General features: G+C 46.1%; 2 protein-coding genes across 3 annotated transcripts; one reads left to right on the forward strand and one right to left on the reverse strand.

Annotated features, from left to right (window-relative positions):
- The first annotated feature begins 4,089 nt into the window (after positions 1-4,089).
- LOC109731457 (uncharacterized) lies at positions 4,090-5,499 on the forward strand. Its single transcript, XM_020290609.4, has 2 exons — positions 4,090-4,871; positions 5,021-5,499. The coding sequence occupies exons 1-2, from the start codon at positions 4,331-4,333 to the stop codon at positions 5,197-5,199; spliced, it is 720 nt and encodes a 239-aa protein (XP_020146198.1). The 5' UTR covers positions 4,090-4,330; the 3' UTR covers positions 5,200-5,499.
- A 437-nt stretch (positions 5,500-5,936) lies between these two features.
- On the reverse strand, positions 5,937-12,131 carry LOC109731459 (transcription factor TGAL4). Of its 2 annotated transcripts, none has more exons than XM_020290611.4 (13): positions 11,823-12,131; positions 11,485-11,699; positions 10,904-11,106; positions 10,284-10,402; positions 9,973-10,158; positions 8,719-8,775; positions 8,563-8,622; positions 8,389-8,466; positions 8,183-8,225; positions 7,794-8,065; positions 7,353-7,595; positions 6,762-6,904; positions 5,937-6,243 (listed from the first exon to the last, which is right to left on the reverse strand). In XM_020290611.4, the coding sequence occupies exons 2-13, from the start codon at positions 11,613-11,615 to the stop codon at positions 6,198-6,200; spliced, it is 1,581 nt and encodes a 526-aa protein (XP_020146200.1). In that variant the 5' UTR covers positions 11,616-11,699; positions 11,823-12,131; the 3' UTR covers positions 5,937-6,197. The 2 variants fall into 2 exon arrangements, with proteins under 2 accessions (XP_020146200.1, XP_020146201.1); XM_020290612.4 differs by having other exon boundaries at positions 10,904-11,103; positions 11,823-12,119.
- Between the last annotated feature and the right edge of the window lie 4,423 nt (positions 12,132-16,554).

Raw genomic sequence — 16,554 nt, forward strand, 5'->3', positions numbered from 1 at the left:
TTTGGTCTCCCTCTCTCTCTCGTGTTCTTGAGGTGGGGTACGATCTTGATGTATCGCGAGCTTTGCTATTATAGTTGGATCTTATGATGTTTCTCCCCCTCTACTCTCTTGTAATGGATTGAGTTTTCCCTTTGAAGTTATCTTATCGGATTGAGTCTTTAAGGATTTGAGAACACTTGATGTATGTCTTGCATATGCTTATCTGTGGTGACAATGGGATATCACGTGATCCACTTGATGTATGTTTTGGTGATCAACTTGCGGGTTCCGCCCATGAACCTATGCATAGGGGTTGGCACACGTTTTCGTCTTGACTCTCCGGTAGAAACTTTGGGGCACTCTTTGAAGTACTTTGTGTTGGTTTGAATAGATGAATCTGAGATTGTGTGTTGCATATCGTATAATCATACCCATGGATACTTGAGGTGACATTGGAGTATCTAGGTGACATTAGGGTTTTGGTTGATTTGTGTCTTAAGGTGTTATTCTAGTACGAACTCTATGATAGATCGAACGGAAAGAATAGCTTCATGTTATTTTACTACGGACTCTTGAATAGATCGATCAGAAAGGATAACTTTGAGGTGGTTTCGTACCCTACAATAATCTCTTCGTTTGTTCTCCGCTATTAGTGACTTTGGAGTGACTCTTTGTTGCATGTTGAGGGACAGTTATATGATCCAATTATGTTATTATTGTTGAGAGAACTTGCACTAGTGAAAGTATGAACCCTAGGCCTTGTTTCAACGCATTGCAATACCGTTTGTGCTCACTTTTATCGCTTGCTACCTTGCTGTTTTTTGTATTTTTAGATTACAAAAACCTATATCTACCATCCATATTGCACTTGTATCACCGTCTCTTCGCCGAACTAGTGCACCTATACAATTTACCATTGTATTGGGTGTGTTGGGGACATAAGAGACTCTTTGTTATTTGGTTGCAGGGTTGCTTGAGAGAGACCATCTTCATCCTACGCCTCCCACGGATTGATAAACCTTAGGTCATCCACTTGAGGGAAATTTGCTACTGTCCTACAAACCTCTGCACTTGGAGGCCCAACAACGTCTACAAGAAGAAGGTTGTGTAGTAGACATCAGTCTCTGATTGGGCTGTGGCGTTTGGACCATCCTGCAGTAATGGTGGATGAAATATTTAGTTTTACTAGACTCTTTTTGAAAGTGGAAATCTACAACAGAACTCTGTGCTATCTCAGTTCGTGACTACTACTGAAAACACACATATTTGAGTGCATTTTTCTCCACCGTCTCAAAATTGAGATGGTATGAGAAAGTGTAGACCTTGGAAGTGAAACTAAGAGCATCGTCAATCGGACCCTCCACTTCTTTTCATATGTTCGATCGGACAATTCAGACACCGTCTTGATAAAAAAAACACCATCCAACTAGACCCCCAAACCCATCTTATATTCTTATATAGCCAGGCTGACGGACACCCCTTAAACCCAGCTCATATGCGCCACAGATTTGCAGCCGCCCAAACGCGTCTGCCATGTCGGACCTGTCCACCTTGATGCCACAAAATCCCCTTCCTAATTCCACTATGGATCAAATCCTAGTGACTCTCGATTCACTCCATTTTTAGTCCGCCCTGCTCCCCAACCTAACCTCTCCGGCCATCTCCGACATGACTGTCAACAGATATGAGTTCGACCAGTCCGGATACATCGACTGGGAGCTAGACTCCTACTCGAACGAGGAGGGGACATCTGTCAGTCTCGTGGTCCACTAGTCCTGGGAGGATACTCGAGCTCTGTTGCCGGAGCCACCCCTGTCGTGGATCCACCAGTCGGGTGCCTTCTCCGCCACCCAGGTAAAAATCCAGCGGGGGTGTCACATATGGCGTAAGCTCGCGCCACATGAGCACGTCGCCGGGAAAAAAGCCCACACGACACCGATGGAGAGATCATGTTCAAGGACGGCCTATGTGAAGGTTGGGGAGCTGTTACGAGATGACGATGGAGATGTGTGTCTGTGTGATCCACGTCACACGATGCTCGATGAAGGCATTGGTGAATTTGGCCGCGACTAGAGGGATCTAACACGACAATCTTCAACTTCGGCTCGGCCTGGCTACGATACCAGAGAAGAGGGAGTGAGCGCATGCTCCTGGACCTCTGTGAGCTCGACATCATACCAAACGTGTCATGCAGTGGCATGGGTGATTTTTTAACCTTTCTTTAGGGAATCATCGTGGTTTGGGGTGGCGAGGCGGAGGCGTGCGGGCCATGTCTCTGGCTACTCCTTCGGGATCCTGTCGGTTTAGCTTTCCCGTCGACCTGTCTGGATTCCGCTAGCTTTCATGGTATTCGGAGTTTTTACAAGCCCTTGTCGGCGTTTTTCTTATTCGGGGCGACGATTCACTTCATAGATTGCGCGCAGCCGACATCTCCTGGTCTGCATCGATGACTCCCCAACCGCCGCTTTTACAAGCTCTTTTTTTAGAAATGGAGGAGGACCCCCGGCCTCTGCATCTGGACGATGCATGCAACCACTTTATTAATTATTCACTTAAGACCTTATAAAGTCATACAACAGTAAGTTGAAGCCATCGTCTAGGCAACAAAAGTGTCGCTACTCCTATTCAAATAATGAAGGGATGCTGATAGTCTGGGCCTAATACCAAATAGACCTCGCAGCCATACCTAACATCTAAGACTTGAGGTCCCAACCAGGACGCCAGCCGGGTATGAGCACCCACAAGTCAGGCGAGCTCCTCAACCAGGACGCCTGCCGGGTATGAGGCCGCCGCAGCCACCTGCCACCAATCCATCTTCAGAGCTGTACTGCTGCATGAACCTTGCCCGGTCTAGCTGCCGCCGACGCCACCATGACGCCAGACAGCGTCGACCTCCTGCGCGAGTCCATCATCGCACATCAGACGCCTAATCTCCAGAGCGTCGTGCCATCGAGATCTGACACCATCAATATGTGTGATGAAGCACCGCTCCTCCTCTTGTCACCTCCAGCCATCACTTGCTCCAAAACGATGCCCCATGAGGGAAAGCGCTACTAAGAACGCCATCATCATCCGATCCGGGAGACCCAGATCTAGGGTTTCCCCCGGAGCAGCCCGAGCCTGATGAAGCAAACTGCAACGATGATGCCTCGACAAGGGAACGACATCTAAGACGCCGCCATCGTCCGCCATGACCGTAGTCGACGCGATTTCATCAGCAGTTACTCCACCAGACGTGCGCCGCCAGCGTCGCTGATCCCTTCAACCGGGGTAAGCTCCAAAACGATGCCCTGAAGAGGGGTTACGACGCAAAAGCACCGCCATCGCTCGATCCCAAGGAGATCTAGGGTTTCCCCCGGAGTTGCCCGTGCTGTCAAGGACTAGACAAGGGAAGAATCTCTGCGGATCCGCCCAGCTGCCGACGAGCCGCACCCACCACCGTGCCGACGGCAATCCAGTGACCAAGGCCCACTGGACCCAGATCCGGCTGTGCCGCCGCGAACCCATCTGGTCACGCCGCCGCCGTCCCTGGCGACCGCGACGCACCAGACCATGAAGCCGCCTGCCGCGGGGGAAGAGAACCGCCGAAGCGCCGCCATCACCCGCCATGGCGTCCGGCCCGGCGCCACGATCCGGCCCGGGGGCGCTAGCCCGCGCCAGCCCCACGAGCGGGAGGACCACGAGTCCCCCCCCCCCCCCCCCCCCCCCCCCCGCCGCCGGCAACGGCAAGGCTTCGCCTGGCCGTGCCCTTGGGCGTCGGCGAGGGAGGAGGAGGAGGAGATGTGGAGACCGGCGGCGATGGGATCTGGGAGCCACCCGGCCGCCACACGGGGGGCGACGCGGGGGGCATGCGATGGCTGAAGTGTGTGCCAAAGAGGCTGCATCGAGTTTTGCTCACGTCACGCTGACGGTGGATGTAAGAGAAAGAAGACTTTGACCACTCCCAAAGATTTGATTGTAGTTTTATCTTTTTGAAAGGACGTGCCTTAACCTTTTTTTCCAAAAGAAAAACAGGTGGAGATGGGTCCGCTTTTAAAATTTCTACTTTCCCCCAAAAATCTCCGAACCCGATTTTTCATTTTTGTGACATGGCAGCAATGTTTCGGTCTCGACCCACCCGACTATGTCGGTCCTCTTCCTCCGCTCTTCCCGCCTTCTCTTCCTCGCCCGCTCCACCGCATCTCCTCCCCACCACTCTTCCCTCCTCCCGTCTCCTCGCCCGCACGCCCTCAGCCACCGCCGGTAACTTCTCCACACCCAGATCGCTTCTTGATCCACTCCGATTTCGATTCAATAGACATTACCCCCAGACGGATCGACGCCAGATTCCACCTCGGTAACAAAGACAGCAATGGGGATCTCCAAAGTGACGGGCATCGCCGCGACGGCGCTCCTCGTCTCGTCCCTCGCCCTGCGGCAGGCCGGCGTGAGGGCCGCCGCCACGGCCCCCATCCTCGCCACCAGCTGCGTCGCCTACGTCGTCACCGTCGCGTCCCACACCGCCGTCAACGTGCCGTGGATCCTGGGCAAGACCCCGTCGGGCCGGTTCCCCCTCTGGTCGTCCGTACTCTTCGGCCCCTTCCTGATGCTGGCACGCACGTACGCCAAGGTGAAGAGGTTCCTCAGGAAGGAGAACGTGTACGACGAGATCGCCCAGGGGCTCTACCTCGGGGGCTGGCCGTTCATGGCAAAGCACCTGCCTCCCGGGGATCCGTCCGTCGTGGATTGCACGTGTGAGCTGCCGAGGAGCTCGTTTGTGAAGGTGGATGAGTATGTCTGTCTTGCTACTTGGGATACCAGGGCCCCGTTACCGTCCCAAATCGAATTCGCGGCGCGGTGGGCCTGCGAGAAGAGAGCCCAGGGGAAGCCCGTCTATGTCCACTGCGCATTTGGTAAGCAATGATCCCCCCTCTCTTGTAGTCTTGTTTGCATTCTATTTTCGGCGAACCATCGTAGTTTGGTAATCTTGTTGTATTTATAAGTGACACCACATGAAGATAAAATGTCTCTCTGTTTTGTGCATGATTTACAACCACATCAGGTCATGGAAGAAGTGCCTGTGTCATGTGCGCAATTCTAGTGGCGACGGGCGTTGCTGAAAACTGGAAAGACGCTGAAAACGTCATCCGAGGAAGGAGGAAGATCAAAATGAACGCTCTTCACCGCAAAACTTTGGAAGATTGGTCCAAAAGTCGAGTTGTCCAGAAAAAGGATAATTAGCTGTGAGCTGATTTCTTTTTTACATCATATACTTCTTCTGTGAGGTTAGAACCAAAACAGAGTAAAGCCATATTGTATAGGAATACCATGCCATTCTTTATTTGAAATATTCCTCCACATGTCAATCATGTGTGACACAAGGAAATCCTCCATTTCCCCCCTGAAGATGCAGGAAAGTCCTTTTTCTACGTGTTTGTTCAATGTATGTGTGGTAGTTGCTCCTCTAAGCAACTCTTTTCACAGCAAAATCAGTCTTGTGTAGTGTACACTTTGGTTTACAATGGAAGAAACTTGAACTTATCCTCAAGCTGGTTTCTATTATCTGTGTTGCAAAATTGTAGCAAGGTTTAACTTCAAATGACAATTCTTTTCTTGTGAGTACTATCTAGGTACTAGCCTGCTTGAACCGTACAGATGTAAAAATCAAATGTAGTTTGAAGTTATAACTCAACAGCAGTGTGTGCAATATAAGACTCTGAATGAGGTACTAAATTTGATATCTGGAACAGGTTTGTGTACTCATGCTCAGAGATTACCCCTTTGTTCCCTCCTAATGATAGAAAAATTGTGACTGAATGTCACTGTTTCAATATATTTTATCTAACCTTTTCCCCGTTTTCTGGCAGTGATATTTTTTCCAAATTCTGTCAGATAGCTCACCTATTCAATTCAAGATATTTTGGTAGTGGTGCATGGTAGAAGGTGTTCTTACAAAATGCAGCCAGAAGTAATGAAAATAACACAAATTGAAGTACCATTTCAATAATGAACTCTGGGTGTCCTTCATTTGTTCTCACTCCAGGATACATTAAACCATTTGACTCAAGAAAATCTGATGACAGTTCTACGCGTTCTGACAAGTTCTCCCATTTCTTGAGCTTCCTTTGTTTCCCAGCTCTCTGTTTCTCACATATCTGCTACATTACATCCAAAAAATTTGTTCCCAGTTGTTTTGCTTATGCTCCTACTTTGAAGGTTAGTTCCAAGATACATTTGAATCAGTAGGCTAGCTCTCCACAATTGCCTTCATCTGTCATCAGTATCCTGCAGGCAATATATGCACCAGCAATAAATAGATCAGAGATAGATCCAGAAAGATGGTACTACAACTGCTGAACCTATGCTTCTTTTAGGCCGAAACAGAAAATGGTTAGTTGGCAGGGATAGCCGAACATATCCTAGGGAAAAGAAACAGGCAGGGATAGCTGAAACCATCTGAGGAAAAAGCGAAAGAAACCATCTCTAGTTCTTTTTCTGCACACCATAGATGCACCTTGTTTTTGCCATTTGTTTTAGTGCAGGCTATGGTGTAGAAAACAAGCCTGCTGACTTTTGAGTTTTGATTGCTGGTAGGAGGGTGGTCGATTCCATGCTGATTAGTAGGGCACATCTGGGTATTATAAACTAAGATGATTCTTGCCTCTATTAAGCCCTTGCTCAATCATATGCACTTAGATTTTTTTTAATTGTAGATAGGCTATAACTTCAACAGCTACAGGTAGCAGACTTCATATTTAGCAAAAGAAACCACAGGACAGAGGTAAGAATTGTGTGGTACTTACTCTCGAGGGCGAGAAGCCCAGAGGGAGCTTAGGGCACGGAGGCGGTTATGGTACTCGCCAATAGCCAAGAAACATCGAGCTGCCTGTCTAACTGTCAGAATCCTGTGCATTTGGTGAAGAGTCTGCTGCCTCAAGTTATCAGCCTGGAAATGACATGTCACATATGTTGTTTTAGTACATGCCTCAGTGATCTTATTCCTGGCAGCTAAAACTCACAGCAGATGCTAGCAGTAAACTTTTTTGGAATACACCAGATGAACAAATGAAGTTTAAAAGAATGATAACTTGCGAATTGTGGATAGATTGACCTTTTAAATTGACAAATCACTTACTTTTTGCACTATTAGTGGAAGTACTTATGAGGTTTAAAATGTTTACTTATTCTTGGCACAGTTAGTAGCAGAACTGATGCTAGAATGATTTAGGTGTGGCCAGAGCAATAAATTTCCCCTGAATACAGATTGTTGCTACATTTGCCTACAAGTTTTACCAGTCATTGTTCATCTACAAATTTGAATAAGATGAGCGAATAGTCTAGCATACACTGACATAATGGTCAAGTTTGAAGAGTAGTGACACATCTTGGGTTACCTGTATGACAAAGCCTTCAAGGTTGGCCAGCTTGCCGAGAGCAACGGCCATGTCGCCCATGAAGCTCCCCATGTTGGTATCGTCGCTAAGAGACCCGCTGCCTGCCACCGTGATTGCTAATGACTGATGGAGCTGCTCCAGGCCCTGGGTGAGAGCTTCTTCTGCCTGCTGCAATGACTGCTCAAGGCTGCAGATGCCAACCATTTGCTGTTCAGTCAAGGGATCAAGCTGAGGTGCCAGTGTCTGCAGCAACAGTGGGAAGTATGTACTTTCATTAGGATATCATTAGTACACTTCGAGAGTTTGTTTGGCAATTCGGTTCCTGAACTATCAAATGAACCTTTTTTGCTAGTAACTATGAAATGAAAACGACAGTTGATTTCGTTTCTATTTTTTTTAGGAATAACATTGCTAATGTTCAGTGTAGCTAGAGGCACATGCCTTGAGCAGATCAGAGGGCCGGAAGCCGCCCATCCAAAGGAAGCAGCGCTCGGCTGGGGTCGCCCACATCCCAGTGATGAGATGAAAGACGTCCGCCCTGGCAGCGGCACTCTTGAGGCGAAAGAGCTCATCGTAGTGGGTCAAGGTGTCGTCGATGATGGCCCTGAGGTCACCATCCGGCAAGTGCGCGTGCAGGCCTCCCCGGAGCTCAATCATGCGCCTGCTGTCGTCATCCAGCCACCTGTTGTACTCGACATCGAACATAGCAGCACCTGGAAAATAGACATCACAGTTCGTATTCAGTCCAATGCCAAATCTTAACAAAATTCCCACCACATTCTAATCAGTGAATGCGCAGGAGAGCTGATACTGGGGTTGACTTTACACACCAGGGCTGGAGTTTCCACCTGGAGCTCCTCCAACCAAGAGTCCCTACACAAAGCTCACAGGTTCATATCACACTTTACAATATGAAAACCTAGCTCGATACTTTGGCATAGAAGGAACTTGAATGATATTTTTCTAACTCGAGTGATTTTTGTGATCATATATGCACAGGTGCACATGGTGAATTAGCTTCAGAAATGAGAAGCACCTGAGAACGAGCCCGCTGGAGATCCTGTTCCAGTTGAGCAAGCTTCAGCTTGCCACTCTCAAGCTGCTGAATGTAAGCCTACACATGATGGATAATGCACATGCAAAAGTCAATAACTTGGCAAATTCATTGCTGGGAACACCAATTCAGTTCAGATTACAAAGCATGGCCCACCTTCTTCCGAAGCCTGCTTTTTCTTGCAGCCTCTCGATTCTGCGCTAGCCTCCTCGTCGTCTGCTAACCACCAAGGGAGAAGAACTCACTATAAATCTCAAGATTCTCAAAACAAAATGAGTTGCATTGCTCCAGGAACATAGATTTCGATGGTACCTTTGGATCAACCGCCTTGCCAGTCCTGTCACTGTGAGTGGAACTTGTTGCCATATTCTGCACATGACAAGCGACCATAAGAAGTCCAGCACAAGCTAAAATCAGTTAGTTGATTTTTTCTCTCTCAAATATATGGGTCACGACATTGCATATTAGAAGAAGAATGTCAATAAGAAGCAATCATTGACACATCATGCTCACTTAAGACACTACTAGTATGATAGAGCTGGGAGATGGAAGAACAATGTGTCCATGGTAGAATCAAGCAAATACTTAGTGTATATAGTATGGTCTCTACTGCATGCACGTTACATCAAGCACATATAAAGAAACAGCAATGTACATTTGGTGGAAACCACCCACTCCAACAACAGACAAAAAATATATAGTATATATTAGGTCCTGCTTTTCTTTTCTGATGGTGTGTTGCTGTCGCGTCGCCCCCTAATTTGCAGGGCTCTCTTTCAGCTGAGTGTGAATTGTTTGTTATATTTCTTTGAGAAAGAAGCGTGGATTAATTAATTAGTGCATAAGATTTTGTCTTGCTTAGTTGTCTATCCAACAATATTGATATACATATGCCCTGGCACTGGCAGTTCACCAATTGACCAGAAAGCAGCGTGCACCTAAAGCAGACACTGACCCAAGGTGGGCATTATTCAAGCATCCAACTAATTGAGGCCACAGTTTCTTTGCTAGAGACAATATTGTAAGAATGATCCCTTGTCTCCTATTGCATCACCAATGGCAATGGCATGGCAGCTAGGCTCTAATCTAACATATCCTCTACATTAATCACCTATCTATCCATATGTGTGTGCCTAGAATGGAAGGAAGATGTTGCTATTCCAACAAGCTCTCTAGATTTGTTTCTATAGGTCCATACAAGAAAAAAAGAAAAAAAAAAGGTTCACCTAACGTGTTGGGATTGGAGATCTTGGGGGCAGCAACACATCTTAAATGCACACCCTGCCTCAACCGTGTGGATTCTTTCTTTCTCTCTTTCTTGTGCTGCCTATGGCAGGAGCATTTTGCTACATGAGCATCTTGGAAGTTGTGGCCTAGCTAGCTACTGACATGGCACCAGGCTAGCCATCTACTCTAGCTCTAGTAGGAGAGATGGATGATGATGGCCAGGGGAGAATGTGGAGAAGCAAAGAACAAAGACACGCAGGAAGCCAAGCAACAGTGCATATGCCAATGCATTGAATGAATTTGATACTGTACGATCATTCACAGTAGAGTAGTATGTACCTGCTGCTGGTGCTGGTGGTGCTGCTGCTGTGAAATCTGATGGAACTGGCCTGCCACGGTGACTAATCCTACCATCCCTTGCTGTTGCTGCTGCTGCTGATGATGATGATCCGATGAGTCCATGTTGATGTTGTTCTTGCTGCTGCTCTCTGAGTCCGTGCTGTCTGCTGTCACATTTGAACCCTCCTGCTTGCCCAGAAAACAAACACATGTATATACACATAAGTGAAAACAGTTTTAGGTGCAAAATGCTTGTAGTAATTTTATTTTGTCCTTGAATGATGATACGGAGTAGTAGTATATTTATTTACCTTGGGTGTGTGGTGGTGATGGAGAGCGAGCGGCCAGGAGGGGAAGATGTCCAGTGTGGGAGGCGGCCTAGCTGCTGCCGCTGCCGCTGTAGCAGTATCAACCACAGTACTGGGGAAGGCTGCAAGAAGATATGATAGGGGAGGAGGAGATCAAGACATGCATCGCAACAGGCAACAGCAGAGAGAGAGAGAGAGGTGAAGTGCAAAGGCTGCGGCGCTAGTACTGCCTGTGATCACAAAGGGGTAGGCGTAGCAGCGGTCGCGTGGGCCCACTGTGGCAGTGAAACTGAAAGTGACCTTGGGGGTTATTCCCTTTGAGATGTGCTTTTGCTTGCTTGCTTGCACAGAGCCAGCCAAGCCAGAGCCAGAGGCTTGCTGCAGTCTACATGCATACACACACTCACTACTCTACCTAGCTAGTACCATGGTCCATGGGGTAGAGAGAGAAGGGGGTCACAAGCAACACACACACAACTGCCACTTCTGCCGCACTGCATGGTTACTTTTGACTAGGATGCCCTAACCTCTCGGTAAAGTGGCTCGCAGCCTTGTGCTCTTTGGTCTCTTGTTGGACTCGCTTGGCTAGGCTAGAGAGAGAGAGAGGTGTTGTGTGTACGTACGCATGGCGTGGTTGTGTCCATGGTGGTGGTGGTGGTGGTGATGAGGATGATCCGTGGAGGTGGCCGTTGCAGTTTGTTGCTGGGAATGGGAATGCGAAATCATCCTGCCGCTGCTGCTGCTGAGCGTGGCGGCCTGGTGCATGAGGGCCTCCTCCAGCTCCCCGAAGTAGGCGCCGCCTCCTCCTCCTCCGTCTTGCTCGCTGCTGCACGCACGTACAGACCGTCACCATTACATTGCCATCACCAAATACGTGATATATCTACACAAAGATTCCTACGTATGTATGCATGTATGTGTGTATCTAGACGCACACAGGATCGACGGCATGAAGCATGAAGAACAGCAAGCCGACAAAAAAAGCTCCATACAAGGCAATACGCATGCAGAGGCCAGAGGTGATGATGAATCAGGATTCATGTTTGCCAAATCTTGAAAAATAAGTGCATGCTGTTCATCATGGTTATTGTTTTCCATATAGGGGAAAGAAGCAGAAGAGAGATCAAAGACAAGACAAAACAAAACAAGACAAAACCACGACGAGAAAGAGGGAGAGAGAGGGGACAGAAGAGGTTGCTCTTACAAGAAGGCCGCGGGAGGCATGGAGTTGGTTGGCATGGCCATGGCGGCATGGAAGCCACCATAGCCAAGCACATGATGAGGAGGAGGGCCCCTGTGCCTCGGATGGCCCGAGCTGCTGCTGGCCTCCTCCATCCTCGACCTCCAAGCCGAAACTCTTGCTGCCTCGACCTCCCACTCCCAGTAGAGAGACTCTTTGCGCTCCTGGCTGCCTTGCTTCTGCATGCCGCTCAAGAAAACCTCACATGAGCAACACACACAGGCGACCCCTTATGCCTATATATCTACCTCAGCAAAGAGAAGGCATGCGAGCGAGGAAGAGGATGCAGACAAACAACATACCAGGGCACTGGGTTTTACAGCACAAAAGAGACCGGCTTGAGCAGAGCAGAGCAGGCGGCTTGACCGTTTCTTTCTTTCTTTCTTTCTTTCTCCTGTCCTGTGTTCTTCTTGCTCTTCACGCACCCTGCAACTTCTTGTCTTGATGCATCTGACAGGCAGACGCTCTCTTTCGCCTGCCTTGTGGGGTGCGTGTGTACCGCTTGCTAATCCCACAGTTGAGAGGGCCGGGGATCTTGTCCCTTCTTGCCTGCTTTAATTTGTTTTGGTCTCTCTCTCTTGAACTGTGAAGAGAGAAAGAGAGAAAGGGAGAGAGAGAGAGAGAGAGAGCGAGGAGGAAGAAGGTGGTATAGTAGAGTAGGGGGTCTTGTCTTGACTTGAAGGGCTTTTGTCAAGAAGCCACCCTCGCTCTCCCTCTCCCTGACTGCACTCTTATCGCATTGGAACTGACTGCCATCTCCCATTGGCTGGCCCCGCAGCAGTTTCTTTATTTTATGCGTCCATGTCCATGTCCAGCCCTTCCCTTCTCTTTTCCATCCATGCTCCAAAGGGTTCAAAGAATGTCCATAAAGGGGGGCACAAAATTTACGTTTTTACACCGTGAGAACGTATCCATTCTTTATGTGCTGTTGAAGAAAATTTGTGCTTTGTTGATCGGCCATTTTTCTACTCAGCGGGCGATGACCATCTTAATCCCCCGTTTAGACCTTGACACCGTCTACATACGATTATACAACTTAACCAATCGCGCGGATAATCACGAGACATTTCAGTTGTGCACAAAGTCATAAACGTCTTGTCAACCTTATGTGAAGACTGCCTCTATACATACATAGTATATTAACAACTCCTTTGCAATTATTTCATTTGCTTGAGGAAGTAAGTGAGAAACCTCGGGTTTCCTGGATTTAATTAGCTTGGCGCTGTCCCCTGTTAACGAGTCAACATCCATGCCTTGTCAAACCATACCTAAACCAATAATATCCATTTCCACGCAGCAATGGATAGCAAACTTATTTAATTCCTCAGATCATCGCTAAGTATCCAATCAATCAGTGAGGAGTAGCAAATATGTATGTATGTTAGTTCACCTGACATTGATGGGGTGGATATTGAGATTCTTCCAACTCCTATACACACACACACACACACACACACACACACACACACACACACACACACACACACACACACACACACACATGATTTACATGTCCATGAACTGAAATTCACAATACTTCATGCCTTGATGTGTTCATCTACGTGCTACAAAAAAGCAACAAGAAGAAAAGGCATTCTAGACACTTGGTCTTGTTGCGGCTTGACCGGGTTCAAAAGTATCGGGTAGGTACCGCCACTGCCCTACAGCTACCCTGCACACACCTGAACCAGTGGAAAGTGTGTGCTTTACTTGCACAATCTACAGTGGTGAAAATTAATCAACAGAAAGTGAGCTCCACTATTGTGTGATTCCACATCAGATGTTTGCAAAGAAGCTATAGATTTTATCCGCGAGTGTAAATCCTACCGTGCATGACCCCTTTTCAGTTACCACCATTTCATTTTACCAAGCAAGCACGGAACATTTCCTTTTGATTGGTGAAGAGGAGCTAGCTGGAATTAGCAGAACAGATGTCCCTTTCAGTTTCACGCTTGGAAGATGCATCAAAGTATTCCACTGCTTAATTTATGCTGTGCCTGTCAAGGTATTTATTTTTGTCTGCGCTCTTCACCCACTATTTTCCTTGCCAATGATTGGCACAGAAAATTGTGCACGACACATTACAAAATCATAGAGGATTTATATGATTGGATTGGGCGATATATATATATGCATGAACCTGGCTACTAGAATATCGGGTTTCGTTTATCTTATGGCATTTCGTAAGCCTTTAAATGGCAAGTTTGGGTATGGTTAAATATATGTATGTATATAGCTGCTAGAACAGTGGTTGAAATCTCATGCATGATTGTTTCAAGCTGTTGGTTCAGCCAGGTTCATGCATATATATCACCAATTTCATGGGCATTCTAGTAGCTGTTGGTTTAGCTAACAGAGTTAGAATTCCTATGATTAGCTAATCTTCCCGCCAAAGGAAAAGTATATTGTTGATAACCACATTAATATCCCACGTGCCAAGGCAAAATATGGTCATGTTAATTTAAACTGCATATGCATGTGCATGTGAACCTTGCATGATCAGTAACTAACATCCAACTGTTACCGGCGACGCCAAATTAACCCAGTCCTTTAACAGACACATGTTTTTAAAACATTTAGAATTCATTATTATATCTACAGCCGATGACAAAGGAATCTTCATGCCACAATTTGAAAAAAAAATCAGGACATTTTTTGCTATGGGAACAGCTTATGAGTTACATTAATGCTCTATTTGATATACATGAAACATATTTTGTTTTGGTATCAACACATTTTTTGAGAAATCTATTACTGTACTAAAAGTCAATAATGTTTTTGGATGCTGCGTGTAAATTACTCAAATCTTACTTCTAGAACTTAGAAATTAATTAAATAAAAATATGGCTGATCTTCGGCTATGTGCATAATAGTTATGCAGGGGCTGGGTGTAATGCTTAAACTTTTTATGTAATAAAGCACCATTTATCAGAAAAAAGTAGACTGGCCTAATGTACTCGCCAATTTAAGTGCCTCTATGGCATTGGTTTCTTGGCTCCCACTTAAGGCGGGAGTGATGTCCTCAAGTGTAAGAGCAACTCTAGCAGATTCTTTAGAAGCACCATTCTTTTATTGAAACCGCCAATATAAGGGCTAAGAGGCAAAAAAATCACTCTAGCAGATACTCGAAACATGTATTTATCCTTATTTCTTCCAAGGGAGTTCTAAATGATGGACTATAGACATTATATTTAGACTAAGGGAGGGAAATTTTCGAGCCGCCTACAGTCATGGCCGCCACACGGTTAGGTTCTTAGGAGATATATTTTGATTTGTTGTAATCTCTCTGTTATTCTCCTGATCTTCTCATGATCCTCACAGATGTAACCATCAGACTTGTATGCGATACGGGATAAGCCCCGAAGATAGATAAAACCCCACACGGTTGATACGTCTACAACGTATCTATAATTTTTTATTGTTCCATGCTATTTTAGTATCAATTTGGATGTTTTATATGCATTTACAAGCAATTATATATCAATTTTTGGGACTAACCTATTAACTTAGTGCCTAGTACCAACTGCTGTTTTTTGCCTGTTTTTTGTTTTCCAGAATATCAGTACCAAACAAAGTCCAAATGTCACGAAACTTTTTGAAGATTTTTTTTGGACAAAAGAGACCCTAGAAGATTTGGGAGAGGGCCAGAAGATGAAGGAGGAGCCCATGAGGCACCAGGGCGCGCTTAGGGGGTAGGCGCCCTGGTGGCTCGTGGGGCCCATGTTCACCTGTTTGACCTAATTCCGCCTCTATAAATTCTCTAAAATCGAGAAACCAACAGAGAGCCACCCAAAATATTTTTTCCACTGCCACAAGCTTTTGTTCTTGAGAGATCCCATATGGAGGCCTTTTCCAACACTCTGGTGGAGCGGGAATCAATCACGGAGGGGCTCTACATCAACCTTGTTGGCCTTCAGATGATGTGTGAGTAGTTTAGCACAGACCTATGTGCCCATAGTTAGTAGCCAGATGGCTTCTTCTCTCTCTTTGATCTTCAATACAATGTTCTCCTCGATGTTCTTGGAGTTCCATTCGATGTAATCACTTTTTGCGGTGCGTTTTTGGGATCCGATGAATTGTGAGTTTATGATCAGATTATCCATGAATATTATTTGAGTCTTCTCTGAAATCTTTTATGCATGATTATTATAGCTTCTTATTTCTCTCCGATCTATTAATTTGGTTTGGCCAACTAGATTGGTTTTTCTTGCAATGGGAGAGGTGCTTTATGATGGGTTCGATCTTGCGGTGCTCAATCCCAGTGACAGAAAGGGACATGACACGTATTTGCATCGTTGCCATTAAGGATAAAAAGATGGGGTTTATTCATGCATGAGTTTACTTTTCCTACATCATGTCATCTTGCTTAAGGCCTTACTTCATTCTTTATGAACTTAATACTCTAGATGCATGCTGGATAGCGGTTGATGTGTGGAGTAATAATAGTAGATGCAGGCACGAGTCGGTCTACTTGTCTCGGACGTGGTGCCTCTATACATGATCATTGCCTTGGATATCGTCATGATTATTCGCTTTTCTATCAATTGCCCAACAGTAATTTGTTTACCCATAGTATGCTATTTTTAAGAGAGAAGCCTCTAGTGAAAACTATGGCCTCGGGTCTACTTTTATCATATATTAAAATCGAAAAATACCTTGCTGCAATTTTTCTTTACTTTATTTATTTTGTGTTTTATATATCTATCTATCACTACAAAATTTAATCTTTGCAAATAACCGTCGAGGGATTGACAACCCCTTGTCCGCGTTGGGTGCAAGTATTTGTTATTTTGTGTGCAGGTACTACTAACCAGGTGTTGTGTGGTTATCCTACTGGATTGATAACAATGGTTCTTAACTGAGGGAAATACTTATCTCTACTGTACTGCATCATCCTCTCTTCTTCGAGGAAATCTCAATGCAGCTCACAAGTAGCAACGCCCCCCTCATAGAGGTTGCGATGCTTCATAATATTTCACATGGTATACAAAGATCTTCTCTTCCATCAGATCTAACCTTCCTCGACCACCTCCC

Source organism: Aegilops tauschii, chromosome 4, assembly GCF_002575655.3.
Source record: "Aegilops tauschii subsp. strangulata cultivar AL8/78 chromosome 4, Aet v6.0, whole genome shotgun sequence".
Taxonomy (NCBI): Eukaryota; Viridiplantae; Streptophyta; class Magnoliopsida; order Poales; family Poaceae; genus Aegilops; species Aegilops tauschii.